The 22,256-nt window shown below is 37.8% G+C and overlaps 3 protein-coding genes and 1 long non-coding RNA gene across 5 annotated transcripts; 1 reads left to right on the top strand and 3 right to left on the bottom strand.

Annotated features, from left to right (window-relative positions):
• Positions 1-1,262: 1,262 nt before the first annotated feature.
• On the bottom strand, positions 1,263-3,200 carry LOC137739276 (uncharacterized). Its single transcript, XR_015966946.1, has 3 exons — positions 2,802-3,200; positions 1,957-2,018; positions 1,263-1,863 (listed from the first exon to the last, which is right to left on the bottom strand). It is a non-coding gene; the product is annotated as an uncharacterized LOC137739276 (long non-coding RNA).
• Positions 3,201-7,591: 4,391 nt separating this feature from the next.
• On the bottom strand, positions 7,592-9,548 carry LOC137738812 (WAT1-related protein At5g40240). The gene is made up of 7 exons (XM_068478283.2): positions 9,211-9,548; positions 9,046-9,108; positions 8,844-8,957; positions 8,493-8,736; positions 8,226-8,384; positions 7,981-8,132; positions 7,592-7,899 (listed from the first exon to the last, which is right to left on the bottom strand). The coding sequence occupies exons 1-7, from the start codon at positions 9,408-9,410 to the stop codon at positions 7,743-7,745; spliced, it is 1,089 nt and encodes a 362-aa protein (XP_068334384.2). The 5' UTR covers positions 9,411-9,548; the 3' UTR covers positions 7,592-7,742.
• Positions 9,549-10,373: 825 nt separating this feature from the next.
• On the bottom strand, positions 10,374-12,947 carry LOC137740907 (WAT1-related protein At5g40240). Of its 2 annotated transcripts, XM_088700581.1 has the most exons (8): positions 12,788-12,947; positions 12,409-12,655; positions 12,217-12,282; positions 11,981-12,094; positions 11,661-11,901; positions 11,307-11,465; positions 11,065-11,216; positions 10,374-10,958 (listed from the first exon to the last, which is right to left on the bottom strand). In XM_088700581.1, the coding sequence occupies exons 2-8, from the start codon at positions 12,597-12,599 to the stop codon at positions 10,802-10,804; spliced, it is 1,080 nt and encodes a 359-aa protein (XP_088556707.1). In that variant the 5' UTR covers positions 12,600-12,655; positions 12,788-12,947; the 3' UTR covers positions 10,374-10,801. The 2 variants fall into 2 exon arrangements, with proteins under 2 accessions (XP_088556707.1, XP_068336812.2); XM_068480711.2 differs by having other exon boundaries at positions 12,409-12,855.
• Positions 12,948-17,436: 4,489 nt separating this feature from the next.
• LOC137738945 (putative inactive receptor kinase At2g26730) lies at positions 17,437-19,869 on the top strand. Its single transcript, XM_068478414.2, has 2 exons — positions 17,437-18,834; positions 19,142-19,869. The coding sequence occupies exons 1-2, from the start codon at positions 17,574-17,576 to the stop codon at positions 19,720-19,722; spliced, it is 1,842 nt and encodes a 613-aa protein (XP_068334515.2). The 5' UTR covers positions 17,437-17,573; the 3' UTR covers positions 19,723-19,869.
• Positions 19,870-22,256: the final 2,387 nt, after the last annotated feature.

Genomic DNA, 22,256 nt, shown 5'->3' with positions numbered 1-22,256 from the left:
TTTATCTTATTATCTTTATAAAAAAATTAATATAAGATATTAACGTAGTTTAATTATGATTATTCAAATAAAAAAGTATGGAATAATAGAGTGATTAGAAAGGTAAAAAATCCTCCTCCTTGTATTATACCAACCAGTCAGCATCTGGATAATGAAGTTATTAAATACAGTACAAGGTCATTGTTTTTTTTTTTAGGTCAAACAAGTTCATTGTTTTACATACAACAAAAGTCATTACAAGTATCAAACGCAAGCATGCGCAGCATGAAGAATCCAAGAATAAGAGGTTCAGGCAGAAAAATATTTAATAAACATGTGTCTTTCTTTTATACAAACGATAATCAATTTATACTAAATTAATCTAAATTATAAAAAAAATAACTCATCCTTGAGTGCGGTGGAAAAATACACTCTTCTAACCAATTTCGTAAAACGAAGATCTGACAGAATAAGTTAATTTGGAAAAGTACTGCTAATGACGTGCATTAACATGGACATTTCATACCTCAAGTTGCCCTCATTGCCTCAACTCAAAACGGCATGCTTCAAGCCTTTATTTTTCCAACTTACAACTTGGAAAATGACAAAGGATTTTTAATTTTCTAAAAATAAAATAATGTTGACTACCTATTCATCGGCTTATTAATTTGCAGAAAGAGATCATTTTTGGATTTCTTTCTCCTAAATCATCAAATTCGAGGATTCAGATTATTGAAATTTAATCAAACGGATAAAATTATTTTAACTTTTAAAGTTGATCATTGTTTATAATCGTTAGATTAAATTTCAATAATCTAAATCCCCATATTTGATAGTAATTTGCTGCAAAAAGCTACAGTGGCACAGAAACCAACTAGCAAGAAGCCAAACTATTAATGTTGAGCTGCTGATGCAGCCTTTGCATTAATTGTGAATGGCCTGCATCACCCACCTGTTAAGACCTTAAGGTAGCAGGACAGTATATGTACATGCCCTCAAATATTAGGGGAGAAATTTTAGTAGGATTGTCCGAATTGATTGATCATGTATTTCTCATAAAAGAACAAGTTCCCTTGTATTTGGAGAGAAAATTTTGAGTAGAATGACTTCTCTATCATTTTTTGGCACCTTGAGTGCAAGACTCGCTCCACATGGCTGTGTAATAGTGATCTAGAATGGCACAATGACGGTGAACTTGTTCCACCTAGTTCTCGTAAATCATCCGACCCTTCACAAGTACAACTCTCAATGCACACGATCTTACTCTTTGAGTCAAACTGTTATACTCAATTTTCTCTCATTTAATAGAGCTCGTTTATAAAAATTCATTATACATTCTTGTTTCCCAAAATACACCAAGTGAAGAAAAAACAAAATTAAATACAAGTGAATGAGAAAAATGTTCTTTTGAAACTTTTGGTTCCTCTAGTGAATGAAATGTTGTTTAAGCAATGCAAAAGAGGGGTCTTTTTGGTGGATTGTGCCTAGGCGTGGACTTCCTTCGCCACAAGACTGCTTTTTTCTTTGCTCTTCCCCCAAATTGTAGCATAAAATGCAATTGCAATGATCATAGATCCAATCACACTGCCACAAACATATAAATTTCAACAAAGTTTCCAATGTACTTGACTAATACATGTCTTTTCATCAACAATGCAAATGGACAGTGCATCTATCAGAAGGTTTCGGATTGAATCTAATGATGTAGATATTAAGAGAAACTGTTGCGTACCTGCCAAGGTAAAGCACGTCGCCTAGGAAGATGACCACCATGAATGCTGCAACGGCAACTCCCAAGGGCTTGAACATGGATACAAAGATAGGTCCCTTTTCGTGCAAGCACCACAAACGAACACCAACTCGAAACACACTCCCGAATATGGCCTAATTAATCAAAACCAGTGTGTATATCAATTTGAAGGTCAAAGAGACCGAATTACAAACATTCTCAAGAATCAAGTTTAAGGTTCTTCTCACTGAGCAGACAATGGCGATCATCTCAACGTCAGACCTTAGTACCCAAGCGTTTGGATTCGTTTCTACAATTAGAAAAAATATTGTCATTGGCTTGTCATGAAGAAGGTGTAGAAGAATACAGCGGTCACCTTTGATGGAAAATTCTTCACAAAAGGATGTCCGAGGGAGGGGGAAAAATCAAGGTCATAGCAGGAGTTCGTTATTCGCAAGGAAATATGACAATGTAACAGGCTGTTACTGGGTTAGTGTAGGATTACCAGAAAAATGTTCCATACTGCCGCTAAAAAAAAAGTGATTGCGAGGAGAAGACCTCGTAGACCCACATTGTCTGGTCTGAGATAATCAAGTGCGGGTGAAGGAACTCCGCAGTGATAAAGCTGTTAACTTTAAGATTGTTGAGCCCTTGTATAGAACAACTACAAATGCCCCAGATACCGACACAAGAGTCCCCAACAATTTAGCAAGACTGCTTGATCTCCTTAAATCTAGTGTTTCCATCCTTGTTTAGAAAGAAATAGAATAGAAGGTGATATTAATATTGTACTACTAGCAACGCTAGCACATTCGATCAGTACATAACACGAGAAAAACAAAACAAAACCCCTTCTTACCCAAAAATGATTGCCAATATGAAAGTAAAGATTGGCACAAGATTCGACATAGTGGATGAAAGTACTGGGGAACTGTATTTGATGCCATTATAATCCAATATCTGACCCGAAATCCTGCAACAACGTATCTTTCTTTCTCGTCGTATGATATTTAAGTAAATCAAAATGTATGCTTTATGAGAGCATTACGCAGATTATGAACAAACAAAACCAATGGAAAAGTTAAATAATTACCCAACTAGGCCGAGGAGGAAGAGTCTACAAAGGAGTGAAAGAGGAAGAGAAATCGGCTTCTTTCTGCAGAGTATTGAAAGTGTAATTATGTATTACATGGAGGTAAAAGTAATCACTATACATATAGATGAATTGCAGAGGTGATATATATGAAATGAAATTTAAGGGTGAGAGAACTACTGTAAAATGAAAAAAGGAAGGAGAAGGATGGTAGCAAGGGCGTTAGGGTAAAGTAGTAAACGGTAAAAACTGATGTGCTCATTCCTCTCGACATTGCTGCTTTGCTTATTGTTAATATGCCCACATCGTGGTAACACACCAACCCACCTACAACTACAACCAGCCGGCATATCCATGGATTTCATGCCTCTGTCTCTCAATTTAATTTATTTTTTTCATTTTTTTTTAATATAGAACTCTCATACATACAAAGTAAAACAATTATATATACAGGAAGCAGGCGTACTGATCAGGGTGCTATATAATTTATCACATTTTATACGATACGTGGGGAAAAGGCATTGGTAACAAATATATTAATACCTGAAGTGCTGTCTGATTGCTACAACAGCCAAATTATGAGGATTCCTCCAACATAATCAAGATATGCTGGATTAATTTAAGGTTAGTGCTGAGTGTATAACCATTATAGCTCTTTTGCTAATCCGATTCACGAATGAAACTTTGCGAGTTAATTTCGTTGTCATATATCTTTTCGCAGATGATATAAGTGTTGATAGATGATATTTTTTTATGTATGATTTTCACAGATGATATAGTGTTGATAAATAAAACACAAGATGAAGTAAATGTGAAGCTTAACCTTTGACAGAAAGCGTTGGAATCTTAAGATCTTCACCCAAGTAGGTCAAAGACAAAGTATATGAAGTGCAAGTGCAAGTTCACTAGGAATGGAGTTAAGATGAGATAGGTGTGAGGACTAGAAATCAGGAAGTACCAAAGAGTGAACACTTTTGCTATCTTGAATCTTTATTGCAAAAAAAAGAAAAGAAGAAGGGAGGATTAGATGGAGATCTTTACTATAGAATACAAGCTGAATGGATGAAGTGAAAGAGTGCATATGATGTGTTATGTAACCATATGCTAACACGCCCTGACACCTATATCACCAAATATCAGAATAGGCACATGTTGGCCGACACCCGAGGGTGATGAAGCCATTTTGAACATGCATGCAACATATAAAGAAAGAACGAACGTAAAAAAAATGTGTAAATTTGAATATAATGAAGTATGCAATTGCAGGAACATGTTCAGAGCAAACAACTAATCAAGAATAATGTGAGAGAATTAATATAAAATGTTACGAATAAAGGAGTGGGTCCTACACAAGGAAGACTTGATGATACCTATGCGGAAGTGCCCTGATGCCGGAATCGAATGCCTCGATTCTAACTCCTAAGGGGGCGCAAAACAAAGGGTGAGTGGACCAAAATTTATAATAATAATGCTAATAGTAAGAAAACCATTTTCTTTATGAACATACTAACCCCTTGTTTGGAAAACACATATATAGTACTACATAGTAGGTTTTCTGAAAACTCTAGCATGCCATGAAAAACGTTCGTAAATTACATATGTGTAAACTAGTGCTTAGTAATGGTAATATAGTTGCCCAAAGGCAAATTCGTAAACATCTGTAAATCATATCAATGATGTACTCAACTAGGGGCATCATAGTGGCCTGAAGGCATAACCATCACCCGAAGGTGAACCTCTACGACATCGGGTTACGCTAGTGAAGAACATAAGGGTCCATCACTCGAAGGTGAATCTATACGACTCTGGGTTATGCCAGAGAAGAAACATATATGTATATGTAGTGGGTCCATCATTAGAAGATGAAGTTGTACGACTTTGGGTTACGCCAGAAAAGAAATATAGGGTCCATCTGTCACATCCCGGCCTGGGGCGAATCACTTCCCGGGCCCGCTCCACCACCATAACACGATATTGTCCGATTTGGGCCCCGACCACGCCCTCACGATTTTGTTTCTGGGAACTCACACGAGAACTTCCCGATGGGTCACCCATCCTGGGAGTGCTCTCGTGCGCTACTCGCTTAACTTCGGAGTTCCCATGGAACCCGAAGCCAGTGAGCTCCCAAAAGGCCTCGTGCTAGGTAGGGATGGGAAAATACATTTAAGGATCACTCCCCTGGGCGATGTGGGATGTCACAATCCACCCCTCTTAGGGGCCCGACGTCCTCGTCGGCACACCACGACCAGGGTTAGGCTCTGATACCAATTTGTCACATCCCAGCCCGGGGCGGATCACTTCCCGGACCCGCTCCACCACCATAGCACGATATTGTCCGCTTTGGGCCCCGACCACGCCCTCAAGGTTTTGTTTCTGGGAACTCACACGAGAACTTCCCGATGGGTCACCCATCCTAGGAGTGCTCTCGTGCGCTACTCGCTTAACTTCGGAGTTCCCATGGAACCCGAAGCCAGTGAGCTCCCAAAAGGCCTCGTGCTAGGTAGGGATGGGAAAATACATTTAAGGATCACTCCCCTAGGCGATGTGCGATGTCACACCATCACTCGAAGGTGAAGCTGTACGACTCTGGGTTACGCCAGAGAAGAAACATATACATATAACATAACACACTGACAGTAGCTGTGGCTAGTGAAGCTGGGAGTATGTCATAAATATCCACAACTGTGCCTTATATCCATAGATGTCTACATACTCGGTTGTGTGTATGTGTTGTATGATAACCCACTAGATAATCACCGAAAACGTATCTCAAAATCTCATATCAAATCCGGAGCTCAAAAACTCAAAGCCTCATCACATAAATCCATGATAATTCATATTCGTAAATCCATAGAATTTCATATACGAAAATCCAATAATTCATAACCTTTAGTAAAAGCAATTTAAATAAATCATAAATTCTTTGTAAACCATAAATATAGAAATTTGTAAAACATAATATAAAACATACTCAATTTATGAAATCTGCAATACATGCAAGCCTAATATTTTATAAAAAAAATATGTAATTTGAGAAGGGGTCCACTCACAGATATTTTGTTGTCGGGGTGCTGCTCGAACTAGAGAAGACGGTGTCATTTCCACCGACACACCTAACACAAATAAAGGCCATTTAATAAAACTCTACTAAAACGATTGAATTTGGGAAAACGGACTGCAGATTCGGATTCGGCACGTCAAAAAACCTAAGGAGGAACCTTGGGTTCCCCTACGCGCTGCAACGGGATGGTGGCCTGGGAGACCACATGCCACCGCACGAGCCAAGATGGGTCGCCAAAAAATTCACTGACAACAACCACTGCGGCGGAGCACAGTACCTCCTGCGAAAGGGCGTGATCTCCACACGCCGACCATGGAAACTGGGATTGGGTCCTGGTCGGGTCGAATCTGGGCTTTGGGTTGCTGGGTTGGATCCGGGTCAGGGTTAATGGCCCAAAAGTTTGGGTTACATGGCCCAAAGGTTTGAGACGGTTATTGGATTGGGCCCAGTAGCTGGGTTTTGGATCTGGTTTGGATTACAAGTCGGGTCGACTCGATTTCAAGCCGTGGGTCGGTCGGATTTTGGAAAAATGTCCGGGAAATTCTCGAGCTCCGATTAGCTCAATTTCACGACTATAACTAACATGCCATATATGGATTTGAAGCTACGAATGAGAGGGATAGAAATATACCTTTGGTTTCCTCGGCCGTGGCCGGAGTTGGCCGGAAAATCACTCTAAAGTCATTGGACAAATGAGGGAAGTTTCCCCTCTTCGTTGTTTATGTGTTAATCCGTCACAAAAATCCATAGGGAAGTTAGGAAAATAATGTAAACAGCGATAATGACATGATTTGAGGGTTTTCGATCCTTACTCGTCAGTGTGGTGGTGCCTCGGTGATTGGCAAAGAATAATAAACAGTGAGTTTGAGGGAGGAGAGAATTAGAGCGAGAGAGTTCAGATGGGAGAAAAAGGGAGAGGGTTCGAGAAAGGGAGAGAAAAGCACAGAGAGAGAGAGAAGGCACGAAGGAGAAACGGGCACCCCTAGAAATGGGGAGAAAGTCTACCACGTGTCAGTCAAGGAGAGGCCCAAAGTGGAGAAATATCTCCGATAGTGAAATTACCAAAATGCCCTTAACGTTTTTGAATTATGTAAAATCTTCGTTTTAGCTCCAAATTCAATTCCACTTGCGCCTACGCGTTCATAACGATGAGTACTACAAGGATACGCCAAGGAAACGAATCTTACAAGACATGACAAGATGGTCAACAAAAGTCAATGTTTTTGCCTTGAAGGGCGTTATCGTAAATTCACATTTTAAAATTATAAAAACTGTAATATTTGGGGATAGGTCGTTACATATGCCACTAAAGCACAAAAAAAATATTAGACGACAACAATAAGGCCAACAATGCTTATGGCATGATATGTTGGGTAGTCAAGCATCAAAGCATGCAAAAAATAAGTATAGCAGAGATGAGAATGTTTCGTTGGATATGTGGCACATGAGAAAGGACATGATCAAGAATGAAGATATCTGGTAAAGTAGGAGTGGTGGCAATTGAAGATAATATGAGAGAAAATTAGTCTACATCTTGGTTTGTAGACGCAATGAAAGCAATGCCCATGTTACCTGTATCTTCCAAAAAAATTATTTGAAGAGATCATTGCGCATGGTACTACTATGTGGATGATATAGCACCTGATCTTGTTAATCAAGTTCGAAGTAGTAACAATGGCAGATAAACTATTTAGACGTGGCATTGTCGATTAGGTCATGCATCTTTTGGTTATTGAGAAAGTTCCATCTTTGTTTCATAATGTTTCATACTCTTCCCTAAATTGTAATGTGTGCACAGTAGCTAAAAGTCATTGAGTTTCGTATTCCTTGAGTTCAATAAAAAAAACACGTTCCTTTCGAGTTGATTCATTCTCGAGTTGTCATACATCTTCCGTGGCTCTGCATTGTAGAAGGGGAGCATGTTGGGTGGCTGATGCCGAGCTGTGGACTTCTTTCTCCATAGAATTGCTCTTTTCTTTGCTCTGTGCCCACATCATAGCATAAAATCCAATTGCAATAATCAAAGATCCAATCACACTGCCACAGACAAATTTCAACCGATATAATTTCTGCCTTGATCATAAATCTAATGAAGTAGATATGAATAAAACCCGTTACCTGCCAAGGTGAAGCGCGTCGCCCAGGAAGATGACCACCATGAATGCTGCAATGACAACACCCAAGGGCTTGAACATGGATACAAAGATCGGTCCCTTTTGTTGCACGCACCATGAATAGACTCCAAGACGAAAGACACTCCCCAATACAGCCTAAATAATCAAAAGCTGGTATATATCAATCCTAAACATAAAAGATACTTAAATAGCAACATTTTCAAGAATCAAGTTTATAGTTCTTCTCACTGAGCAGATAATGGTGCCCATCTCGAAGTCGGGCCTTAACACCCAAGCAGTTGGGTTCCTTTCCAGAATTAGAGAAAATATTGTGCATTGGATGGTCATAAAGAACTTGTAGAAGAATGCAAAGGTTGCCTTTGATGGATAGTTCGTAACAATGGATGTCTGACAGATCAGGGAAAAAAAATAAAGGTCAGAGTGGGAGTTTGTTGGTTTGCAAGTGATATATCCGTCTCTAGCTATTAATCATAAATGAAGGTAACCAATACGTACCAGAGTGATGTTCCATAATGCACCAAAGAAGCAACCCATTGTAAGTACAAGACCTCCACAGACCCACATTGTCTGTTCTGAGATGATCAAGTGCGGGTGAAGGAAGTCGGGGGTTGATACAGCCTTTAACTTTAGGATTATCGATCCCTTGTATAGGACAACGACAAACGCCCCAGATACCGACACTAGAGTGCCCAACAATTTTCCTTGACTGCTTGCTCTCCTTAAATCCAGTGTTTCCATCCTAGTTCAGGAAAAAAAAAATGAAAGGTAATAGTAATTCATCTGATGTGTACATAGAGGAGAGGATTAAAAAAAAAAAAAAAAAAACAAAACAAAAGCCCTTACTACCTAAAAATGATTGCCAGTATGAAGGTAAAAATTGGTGAGAGATTTGATATTGCTGATGAAAGTGTTGGGGAGCTGTAGTAGATGCCACTATACGCCAATAGCATAGCCGAACTCCTGCAAGTTGCACAAAACTGTATGCTCTACGAAAGCTTTACCCAGATTATGAACAAACAAAACAAAGGGAACATTTAAAAAATATTACCCAATTAGGCCGAGGAGGAAAAGTCTACAAAGGAATGAAAGAGGAAGAGAAATCGGCTTCTTTCTGCAGAGTAATGAAATATGTCATTATATATTACATTGAGTAAAAATAAACAGTATATGTGTGTGTGTATGAACTGAAAGGGTGTGAGAGGAAAATTATTACTGTAAAATGAAAAAAGGAAGGAGAAAGACGGTAGCAAAGGCGTTGGAGTAAACAGCAAAAACATAGCTGCTCATTCCTCTTGACATTGCTGCTTTGCTTATGGTTGCTATGCCCACGTCTACGAACTCCATAGTTACCATGCCTGCGAAAGGTAACACACCCCACATACATGTACAACCTATCTCCATCTCCATCTGCATCTCTCTCTCTCTCTCTCCCCCCCCCCCCCCTAACTAATCACAAAGTAAAACAAGATACATAGAAAGCAGGCATATTTTCCAGGATGAAACTTTCATATGATATATGGATGACCAGAGAGGAAAGGGAAAGGTTAACTTATTGGTAACAAATATTAAAAATATTGTCACCTTTTGTGGCACGATAATAATTAATCAAATTGTTGTCTCTTTCCTACAAAACCAATCGTGATGATTCCCCAAGACAAAATGAAGCAAGTGCAGGACTATTCAACATACAAATTAAAGTCCCCACTAATTCTTAGAGAGTGTTACCACTTTTTATTAAAGTTTTAAGGACTAATTTATCCTCTCATAAAATGACATATAAGGACAGTAAAAAAGGAAGTATCATTCCCTCGTCCCTAGCGATTTAGCACACCGCTCACACCCCGCTTTATTGTCGCCTCCGAGCCCTCTCAATCTTTTCCGAAACTTCAACCTCCAGAATGGACAACATGATTAAGCATGCTATTTTGATCAAGGTTATGAGACGGACTGGATCTTGTGGATAGGTGATACAAGTGAGGGTCATGTTTTTGTCACTTTGTGTCGGTGAATGGCGAGGAGAGAGAGGAAGGGGATGAGGCATTTGGAGGGAAGTCGGTTATTGCGGATTGAGATGCCACTGCCAAACCCGCTAGCTAGGCACAGGCAAAGCATGCAAATTACAATGGAAGTGCAGCATATGTGTATGATTGTATCAAGTGACTGAAGAGCTCCACATTTTTCTTTCTATTGTGTTTCAAAATTGTTAAACAAGAGTCCCATGTTAATTAGAAGTATATTGTAATCTGTCAAAGATGTGATAATTGTAATCTTGTGCATTGAGTATAGATGGGATTATGGGAACTCAGTATCCCAGTAGGACTCTTGTAACTCAAACTAATTATTTATACCAATGAATGTAGCAATGAAAGCCAACACTTCAATCATATTTGGTAATATTATTCAAAGAATTGAAAATAGAATGGAGAACATGTTACATGAGAAGGAAATCAAGCATTGATCGGGCAGTAATGATCGGAATAGGAGGCCAATGAGCAGGGTGTTGGGGGTAAGGGTGCTTTGGGAATAACAATGGGTGGGAAAATAGTATGGGTTTTTATTTACTTTGTATGGTGGGTCGAAATATAAGATGAGTGGAAAGATAAGATATTAGGATCGATGTATTAGCACTTTTCTTAAATCCACCTCACACCTTTTACAAGTTTAAATCCCATTTACCCCTCTAAATAAATTTGAAGCTCAATTCTTTTTCATCATATCCTCTGTATCGTTCTAATTTTATTTGATATCCCCGAAGGGACCTCTTTCTCATCCTATTCATGAACAAATTTTTGCAAGTTTCTTTGTCATTGATCTTCCGCCACTCTGCACGGCAAAAGTGGAGCCTGTTGGGTGGCTGATGCCGAGCTGTGGACTTCATTCTCCATAGCGATTTTCTGTTCTTTGATTTGTCCCCATATCATAGCATAAAATCCAATTGCAATAATGATTGATCCAATTACACTGCCATAGACATAGATATTAACATGTATAGGTCATTCGATTAACCATGCAAATGCTTAATCTGGGAATGTTGAGTTGAATTTAATGAATGAGATATAAATAAAACCTGCCAAGGTGAAGCAATTCACCGAGGAAGATGACCACCATGGCTGCTGCAATGGCAACTCCCAACGGCCTGAACATGGTTACAAAGATTGGCCCGTTTTGCTGCAAGCACCAAACATGAACAGCGGTACGAAAGACACTCCCAAACATAGCCTAAAATAATGTAAATCAGAACACATCAATTCATAATCACCGTGAAACAAGTTCCATCACAATCAAATTAAGGTTTATAGTTATTCTTACGGAGCAGACAATGGCGATCATCTCAATGTCGGGCCTTAATACCCAAGAATTTGGATTCCTTTCCACAATTAGGGAATATATTGTAGTTTGGATTGTGACGAAAAAGATGTAGAAGAATACTATGGTCACCTTTGATGGAAAGTTGTTAACAATGGGTGCCTGAGAGATGGGGAAAACTGAAAACTCAGTTTCTAAGTGAACTTTCCATGATAATGTAATGAATATATTAATTGGATTGCAGAAGAAAAACTTGCATGTAATCGGGGAAATATGCCATGTGAGTGTCTTGCTCATCATGTGACCTGAGGATATATCCCCCGATTACAAGGTAGAATCTCGCGGATTGCAGGGTACCTGCACAATGTTCCATATAGCAGCCAAAAGGCAAGACAGAGCAAGGAGAAAACCCCCAAAGACCCAATTTGTCTGCTGCGACACGAAGTGCTGGTTAGAAAAGTTTGGTGGTGATAAACCCTTGAACTTTAAGATTGCCAAGCCCTTATAAAGGATCACTATGAAAGCACCAGATACCGATACAATAGTGCCCAACAATTTGGCTCGAGTGCTTGATTTCCTTAAATCCAGCTTTTCAATCCTATATAGTTTTGAAAGAAGTTATAAGAAAATGCAAACACGCGATGTGTGCATAAGAAAGTAAAGAAAGGGTTCCATACCTAAAAATGACCGCCAGTACGAAGGTAAAAATTGGTATGAGGTTTCCCATTGCTGATGAAACTGTTGGTGAGCTGTAGTTGATGCCATTATATGCTAATATCAGGCTCGAACTCCTGCAACAATCTTCCTTGTCACATAAGATTTCGATAGCAGTACGAAATTGATCTAGCGATGAGAGCATTCATTACGCAGATTATAATTAAGCAAACAGAACAAAATGACACAATATTCTTACCCAATTAAGCCAAGGAGGAAGAGTCCGCAAAGGAGCGAAAGAGGAAGAGAAGCGGCCGGCTTCTTTCTGCAGAGACAGAGAGAGTAAACGGAAGAAATGTCATTGTTTTACCTTAAGGTAAAAGTAATCACTGATGAACTGCAGAGAAGATATGAAATGAATGGATGTGAGAACTGAGAAGAGAATTATTACTGTAAAATGAAGCAAGGAAGGAGAAAGATGGCAGCAAGGGCGTTAGAGTAAACAACAAAAACATAACTGCTCATTCCTCTTGACATTGCTGCTTTGCTTACAGTCGTTACGCCGACGTCTGTGAACTCCACCGTCACCATAGCCACAACAGGTAACAAAACACCCCACCTGCAACCTACCTGCATATCCATGCTCTCTTCTGCTCTCTCTCTCTCTCTCTCTCTCTCTCTACCAAACTCTTTAAGTACTGACAAAGAAGCGTACAAAACAGGCATATTAAAAATCAATCTTGCCATTGTTTGTGGATAATGATTATTATGCTAAATTCTGGATTAATTTAAGATTTGTGGACAAGAATAAACTCACAAAACCCACCCACCCCAGATTAAATGAATTTGCTCTTAAGCGTTTTGCAGTAGACTGGAAAGTTGGAGATATTAACAATATGAGAATTAAACTCCTTCCATCTGAATGTACTGATTCTTATTTTTTGTCCAATCATAGAATAAAAAATAAATAAAAAGTAAGGCCAAATTTTTGTCATGATCCTTGTGGTGATACCCTACTTTTAAATAGACATTTATGGTGAAAAAGCTATTAATTGTAATCCTGCGGTGAAATTTGTTATCAATCATAGTCCAAATTAGATTTTTCTTCATTCTTCTATAATTTGTAGGGATAAAATTGTTTTTTCGTTTTTATTGATTCCATCAACCAATCATAAAGCGCTGAATGGACATAAATTTTATTTTTTATTTTTAAAACTTTTAGAGCTACAATAAAAGAATAAATAAACAATAAAATTACAAGGTTCATATTATCAAACTTTCTCTTTTCAAGATAGCCAAGAGTCCAAAATCAAGATTTAAAAAATCACAAAGACATCGCCGCATTTAGATTAGAATATAAGTTATTATATATGCAAACATTGAATTTAGTTTTATTTTAAGAAGAACAATGGTGGAAGGGACGGCTAGGGTTATGTGAGAGAGAGGGGGAAGGTGGTGGGTGGTCGTTGTGGTTGTGGTGACAATGATAGGGATTGGGGAGGGATTTCTTTGTTTTTTTTTTTTTTTTTCCTTCTATTTTTGTTGATTATAAAAAAGTGGAATTACTAAAAAGAAAAGAAAAAAGAATGGAATGACCATTTTAGCCCTGCATGTAGATGAGATTTTGACAAAAATTTCAATTTGGACTACGATTGATAACGAACTTCACCACAGGGTTAAGATTAACACTTTTTTTATCACATGGGTCGATTTAAAAGTAGTGTCTCACCACAGGAATCAAGAAAAAAATTTAGCCAAAAGTAAATGGGTCTTTAAATTTATATATATAAGTCATTTATTAAACTCCCACTTTTATAACAATAGCAGAATACGAATCAAAACTCACATGTCTTATTCCTATATAAGTATTACACTCACTATAACCAATGTGGAAGGTATTAGTTAATTAATTTTCAATGATTTTGATTTGAAAATTCTTCCACTAAAGTGATTGCAACTCCAGAACTGCTTTATTAAGATAGGATATTGATATTCATACATTTTTTTTTTTTTTTACTTCTCATATATTCTTGTTATGTCCATTGATTTTTCCAATTCATTTCATCTAGTGCCAAAACTTTTTAAAAGAAAATACATGAGAAGTATAAAAGTATGTGCGGAAAGCACTCTCTGAAGATATTATCCTTCCACATCTATATCAAAACAGGTCTGACACTTCATCATATGATGTGTCACCCATGTTGTCTGCCATGTGGCTTAACATCTCTTGACACCTGTTCCTTAGTGCCAATGACTGCATTCTTTCTTAAAATAGAACTGCTAGAGCAACTCACTTTATTTGTTCACGATGTTATATTCTCATCCCACATAAAAAGTTAAAATATATAAATTAAAAATAAAAATCTTGTTTTCCCACCAATTAATATTCTTTAAAAGTCCTTGCATCAATTCAACTATTTTTTTTAATTAGAATAATAAAAACTGAAAATAAATTAAAAGTTTTAATTTATTTTTTGTTGGAAAAGCCATCCAACGCCACAATCCAGAACACCCCCTTACCCAAAATTGGTTAACCTCAGGACTACCTTCTAAAATCCCAACCACTCCAACCTACAGGACCCACCCAAAAACCCCAGTGGCAGAACCACATCCCCAAACCACCGCATTCGGACCTAGACGGCAAATATTCACAAAGAAAATAGAGACTGGGAAGGAGAAAAGCAGAAAAGAGAGGAAATTAGGGCTAGTTTGGGGATTACGTCAATTTTTTTTAAAGCAACTTCTAAAAAAAAGTTGAGATCTTAATTGTATTTAGTAAAGAAATTTTTTTTTCAAAATTATGGATCAAAAACAAGAGAAAGCAGATGCAGCTATACGCTTGCTTTAAAAAAAAAAAAAAACTTTTTTTTTTAATTAGAGACAGTTGAACAGTACCAATTAATGAAACCCAATGTACAACTGACCTTCCAGCAGTATGCACGTTTGCAAAGAGACAAAGAAAAGAGTAGGTTCCTGACCTTTTCCTTTTTCTCGCTGATATTTGTAGGCGAATGTCAAAAGAGATGAGGATTCTCTATCTTCCTAATTTCTTTACTATTCTATGTTCTCCTATTTGAACAGTCACGATTAAGTTACATCAACATCTTATATTGATTTTTTTATAGAGATAATAAGACAAAAAGTAATGTATGAGAGGAGGGGATAAAAAATGATAAGAATAGGTCTAGTAGATTCTGACCTTTTCCTTTTATCTTGCTGATATTTCTAGGCGAATGTTCGAATTCTTGTGTTGTCTGTTACGAAATCTGTCAATGTACTGCGCCTAGGTCAGTTGTTTTAAGTCGATTGGGATCGCGTTTTTAATTTGAAAATTTTGGTTCTGTATGCCTGGATGTCATCAACCAATCAATCAATCTTGGAGAGTACAATATTTGGTAACTATATAAACTTTCACGTACAAAATGTTTTATTGTGTATTTGAATTTGATACAAAAACTTCTGCAGATATTGCCTTGTCCTAGAAACATGCTGGCAAACTTTCACGGGGCTCTTGAAGCTTAGTGATGTGGTTATGAATTTGTGTGTCTAAGTTACTCGACAATGTGCAAGCAACTTGGATCATATCTAGCTGCTGCAACTATTGCGGGAGGATCAACCATTAAGGTTTCGATCCCGAATAGAGGAAAGCCATTCTAAGGCCTTATTCAACGCTTGAATGTGCAAACCAAAAACTGAGGCTAAAAAAGCGTTTATGGATAGATGAAAGCTCTTAAGTTACTGAAATCAGTGTGAACAGGAACTGGAAGGTTAGGTTTGCTTCTTCTTCTTATTGCAGTCTAGACTATTAATTTTCACTCTTTCAAATCAAATTATCTCGATTTGGTGTTGTAGTTCATGAGAGGTATTGGCTTGTGGAAACTTTTCTGGTCCCATGCATTTTTCTTTTACGGAATGATATTCTAATCTAAATTATATGAAGATTCAAACTTGAATACAAAAAGAAGTACAATGCCTTAGCAACTCGGTCCATGTACTATTACAATCAATTGTAGCTGAAATTTATTTCATATAAAACTAAACGTTTGGGATGAATTAGTGATCTCTTAATTAACTTTATGTGATGTAGGATTTGATGATGAGGATATCAAAGACGAACAGGCTGCTTCGTGGTGATGATAACATGCATCTCCCCAAATGCTATTTATATATGCTGGTAAATTGGATCTTGAAAACAAACAGTACGATATATTAAGTTAGTATAAAATGATTCGGATATCCAGTTTCGGCTTCGTTATTAAGTAAAGAATTTGTAAAAATTCAACCACTTGGAGTTACCGAGAAAATTTTGTGCGGCCCTGGGTATAAATACATGTCACATCACACATATTTACTATTTCTCGTCACGTCACAAAATAAAAGACAGAGACACACGATCAAGTAAAACACTCGGTGACAGGTGCGCAATGAGATGGGAAGTGTCAAAGTTTGGCATCATCAGATTGTCTATTTTATATTTGAGCCGAATGAGATACTGTAAACATGATGATTCGAATCTGTTTCAGAAATATCGACTTCAAGCCTGAGCTCATCTAAATTAATTTGTCTTATGCTTTGAGTTTTGTGAACTTTAATACTCCCTCAGGCCAAAGTTGCAGTCGATGCGATGAGCCCCCTAGATAGGCAATAGCTAGTAATTAATTAAGAGATAAGCATGAAAGCCACGGAAGAATATAAAATAGACAATCATTGTTAGTTAAACAAGTGCAGCACTATAGGATAGTGACCTAATTATTTTGCATTGTTTTTGTACAGTTGTACTGCATGGCAGTCCCTGTTGGATGGATCAACGCTTGATGAATACGTCTCAGCCATTGAATCATAAAATCTTCAAGAATTGTAAGGTGACTTTTTGACAAGATCAACTTCACCAATGGCTTTAGACGGGAGAGTAACTTACCTCAGTGCGACTATAGGTCAAATTAATCAAGCATCGACTTATTTTTTTCCAAGTCTTATATGATAACGCTAGATTGATATCGCCACAATTGCATTATTGTTATAAGTAATTTTTTCTCTTTCCAAGAACAACTAATATTATACCAATGTTAACATGGTTGATAAAGAATTTTTTTTAAAAGTATTTACGAACTTGCTTTTTGTTTTCATGTGCTGCTATTAGCCTTTAGATTTAATAAACCAAAGGAGATTAAGTGACCAACAAAGAGAAAGAGCGCATAAGGATTAAACGGGAGTGTGAAAATTACTACAATTTTCTTGTAAAGTTTAATTCTTTTAAGTATTTCTCATTCACATTAACAGTTGTCCGAAAATTACACTAATTAAACATTAATAAGTAATTACAAAATAAAATAAGACTTTGTCACCCCCAAAATCATTGTTCCAAGGGAGCTGGCAACACATTTCCACCCGTCATTAGTCTGCCGGCGCCATATATTTTTCAAATAACTACTTAACCTTAGCTGGCCAATGGCTTTATCTCCTAAGTCCCTAACATCAAGGTAAACAATAAGAAGCCAAGCTCTCATTGTATAGAGTCGGCAAACCACATCACCCTTGAGAGTTTGTTCTTCCTCAATCCCACTTATTGCAAGCCCTTTTACACGTACGAACGCTAGATCGATATTTGTAAAAAAAATGAATAGAATCTTTGTCTTGGTAATCTTCTTTTCGTTCTCCCTCGTCCTCCACAGAACGCATTCTGTGGAAGTTGAAGTCAAGAACTCACTCATCATCTTCCTTGCGAAGATTTCTAATGGTGTCGAACCCGGCCTCTCGTGGGGTTGGAATCCATCCTCTGATCCCTGCAAGGACCATTGGCAGAATGTGGACTGTGACTCTCCCAACATTACTGTCACAAAACTCTTCCTCAATGGCCAAAATCTCACCGGCGCGTTTGATGCTGCTTCGCTTTGCAACACGAAACCTCTCGCGGCTTCTCTTACCACCCTTGCCCTTGATGACAACAACATTGCTGGACAAATTTCAGGTGAGATTGGACACTGCAATCAGCTCACTCAATTCACTGTCAGCAACAACCGTCTTTCAGGTACCCTCCCTGAGTCCCTTACTGCACTGAACAACCTCAAAACGCTCGATTTTTCCAACAATCAGCTTACTGGGCTGATTCCGAATTTTGACTTCTCCCATTTCGACAAGTTCAATGTCTCTAACAACAAGTTCCAAGGACCAATCCCTAACACGAAAGGCTTTGTCCAAGCAAACAGCTTCGTGGGAAACTCAGAGTTGTGTGGAGATCCACTGGCAAACAAGTGTCTGTCGTCATCCTTGACAACGGATGGGAACTCGAAAAATTCCAAGGGTGTCTCAAAAAATCAAGTGATATTATACATAGGATATGCTATTTTGGCATTGGTTTTTATTGTGCTAGTATTTTTCAAAATATGTACAAAGAACAAAAAGGAAGCTAAAAAGGTTGATGCCGCGAACAAAGTTTCGGCAGTCGATGAAAGCGTGAGCAAAATTAGTGCAGCATCAAGTGAGTTCAAGGGAGGATTGAGCAAGTCCAATTATTCTGTCACAATGTCAGATGATGAGAGCCAGAGCACTAATATGGTTTTGTCTTCACTTATCGTCCTCACGAGCCCTGTGGTGGATGGATTGAAGTTCGAGGACTTGCTCAGGGCCCCTGCCGAGTTGCTTGGGAGAGGCAAGTATGGCAGTCTCTACAAGGTCATCTTCGAGGAGGGGATGGTACTGGTGGTGAAAAGGATAGATTGGGCGATTTCAGGTAGCGATTTTAAGAAGAGAATGGAGAGGTTGTACCAGGCTAAGCACCAGAATGTGCTGCCGGTTCTTGCCTTTTACGCTTCGAAACAAGAGAAGCTTCTGGTGTACGAGTATCAAGAGAATGGAAGCCTCTTCAGACTCATCCATGGTAAAAACTTTTTGCATATTTTCATAAAATATATAGATATTTTGTTATTTGTGAAATGATTTCTTTGGGCCTCTTTTCCCCTAGTCCACACTAGTATTTTTATTTTATATCAAAAGAAAATTAAGGAACAAAATTAAAATGAATTGCAAGGAAATCATTTCCTCATTGTTTTGTTGTACACTAACTTTAGTTACGAAATGATGTAACATGTGATGTGACAATATATTACTTGCTAGAAAAAAAAACAAGATTCGAAGCCTGGTTTTCTGTTTTCTTTATGTAGAATGATTCTACCCTGTAGTAACAGGAAGCCATAGGGGCCAAGCATTTGACTGGAGCAGCAGGCTCTCCGTTGCTGCTCGCATAGCAGAAGCTTTAGCTTTCATGCATAAGGAGCTTCGCGCAGAGGGGATTGCGCACGGCAACTTAAAATCTTCCAACGTCTTGCTCAACAATAAAATGGAGCCCTGCATAAGTGAATACGGCCTCATGGTAATCAAAGATTTAGACAACCAAACACCGCGCAAGGCTTCTAGGACCAGCAGTACCTCAAGCGCCTTCGACGGGGACATTTACGGGTTTGGTGTGATCCTTCTTGAGCTACTCACGGGCAAACTTGTGCAGCATAACGGCGTGGATCTGATGGTTTGGGTTCACTCAGTGGTTCGAGAGGAATGGACTGCAGAAGTGTTTGACAAAACCCTAATGTCGGAATATGCGAGTGAGGAGAGGATGGTGAACCTGCTGCAGGTGGCTATAAAGTGTGTGAACCGTTCTGCGGAGGTTAGGCCGAGCATGGACCAAGTTGCCATAATGATCAACACCATTATAGAGGAAGAAGAGAGGTCCAGAGTCTTTGATCCACAATCATCTATGAGCCTAATTTGATTACGAAAATAGTTTTTCCAATTTAAGCCCATATTTATCTATATTTCCATGTAGTAATTAAGTCCATAATAGCATATTATTTTAGAGAAATGTTTGTATTTTGAACCAATAAAAGTATAATATGCAGCCACTATCTCATGTCTTAATTGAGATCTGAGTTTTGTTGTGATATTTTACTCTTTTAACCGTGCAGCAAAATTGCTTATCTTAGAAATCTTTGGGGAAAAAAAAAAAAAAAAAAAAACACATGGATCAAATTGATTTAGATTTAAAGAAAGAAATTGAGAAATTTTTTTGGCTGCAATCTAAAAGACTGAGATTGCATAGCCCAGACATAGCTTGACAAAGTTGACTAGAGTAGTGTGCTTCTTTATCTGTACTCAAGTTTGAATTTTCAATCCCGTAATTTAGATTATATTGGAAAAGCTAATCTCTTTTAGGCACAAGAGCAGCAGTGTGCTCTAGCCTTTGCTTGTTAGGTAGAGGGAAGCAAACCTTTTTTCAACTGCTAGAAACTGCTTTAGAAACTGGGCTTGTTTGCGACGAGGAGGAGGAGGAGGAGGAGGAGAAAGAGGGGGGGGGGGGTGGTGAGAGGCCCAAGTCTTCAACGAGATACCACTCTAGAAGAACTAGAATTCTAACCTTGTATCAGGACGTACGGGCCAAGGGACAGTCTCAAGTAGACAGTTTACAGAGTAGGCGTCCTATTCAGTAATACGGGATGCCCTTGCATAACTTCTTGAAGTATTTCCCATACAACCGACTTTTTTTCCTGAATTTTACTCTTAGCAACTCCTATATTCAAAGCAAAGTGTTGTCTAATTAAACCATGAATTACAAATGTCTTATTAAGCTCTATTGCTATTTCGCGAGGCAATCCATATCGATGTAATGAAAGTGAGGGACCTACAACAATCACAGAACATCCCGAATAATTGACCCGTTTACCAAGCAAAGTCTTACGAAATCTTCCCTCTTTTCCTTCAATTACATCTGAAAACGATGAATAAAAAGAAAATAAGATAGACCAAAAAACTTTCTTTGATTTGAACTCACCCAATCAAAAATCCTTCAATTCTCAAATCAATAGAGAATAGAATAAACCATCCCCATGTGTCATAAGTTGAACAATCTAAGCTTAATGCCTATGATTAATTTGTAGAAATTCATTCTTGAAGACTATGAAACTTGTTACTTGCGTTAATATCAGATCGGTACATTTTGTTATTGACATATTATAAACATCTTATCAATATTATATGGGATCCCCTATTCTTATTATTATATTTTACAAACAATATATATATAGAGAGGAATATTTGAACTTGGATACATTACAGAAAACACATCATCTTTAACCAATGTGATTATACACACGCCTAAATCGATCTTATGCACACGCCATGATTATTATTCTCTCTACAGTGTACCCCGATAGTTTGCGTGGCAAATTAAACATCATCAAATGGCAATTATACATTTTTAACTAACAGATGAAGAGATTGCTTGGGGAGAGAGAGAGAGAGAGAGAGAGAGAGAGATAGAGACATCTGGGCAGACTAGCCTTGGGATAATGTACCTAAGTGCAGGCAGCCTAAATTATTTTGTCATCTTTCTTATCATTTTCCAACTAAATTATGATTGCAATCCAAAACCCTCACCTAATTACCTAATTGCCTTTAAACTTAAGATAAAGTATATATTCACAACTTCATGCTTTAAAGGCACACCCAATTAACTATCATGCACGTAATATCATTAACCTAAAATGTTGAAAATTTTAACAGATTAGCTGAATGTAAAGTTGCACTCATAACTTACTTACACTTCACTTTTTCTTTATCAACATGGAGAAAAGAATCGCACTTCCAAACTCTTTTAACATTGAAATGAAAATATCATCACACTGAGATTGGTTTAAAATAGAATAGGGAGATTATATTCACACACCTCAAATTATTTCTTCCACATCTTTTTAATTTTTTAATATTTTTCTATCAAGTGTTAGTAGTGTATAGAGAATATTAAAAAAATTAAAAAAGTGTAGGAGAAGTAATTTGAGGTGTGTAAATATAATCTCTCAATATAATATAATCCTATTATACTCGAGTTCAAATCTCCATGTCTTCAATTTAGATTAGTTTAAAACAGAATATCATTTGTACAAAAAGAAAAAAAGTGATGGAACCATCATAAAATAGTGATCACGTGTCAATAACATATTAATAACAAAACATTCGTTAAAAAAAAAACACAGTTATCTTAACCAACTGACCTACTTACTTCTAAATCCAGCACTAGAAGTGGCGCATAATTAGGTTCAAAATGGACTAGGGTGTCACATCTCTAATGCTACCAAAATATTTTTATTTTTTCCAAAACTCAGCCACTTGGATGTGCCTTAGAAAAGAAGTCATCCACCCGGTTGGCTGGTTCGTTATCCTACATCCTAATCCACCGGAATACAGACAAGCCATTTTGAGTTCAAGCCCAGGCCCACCTTGAAGCCCATGGTTGCGGGGTTAAGCACTTTG

Source organism: Pyrus communis, chromosome 9, assembly GCF_041283825.1.
Source record: "Pyrus communis isolate YQ-2024b chromosome 9, ASM4128382v1, whole genome shotgun sequence".
Taxonomy (NCBI): Eukaryota; Viridiplantae; Streptophyta; class Magnoliopsida; order Rosales; family Rosaceae; genus Pyrus; species Pyrus communis.
This window is presented reverse-complemented; position numbering and strand designations above follow the sequence as displayed.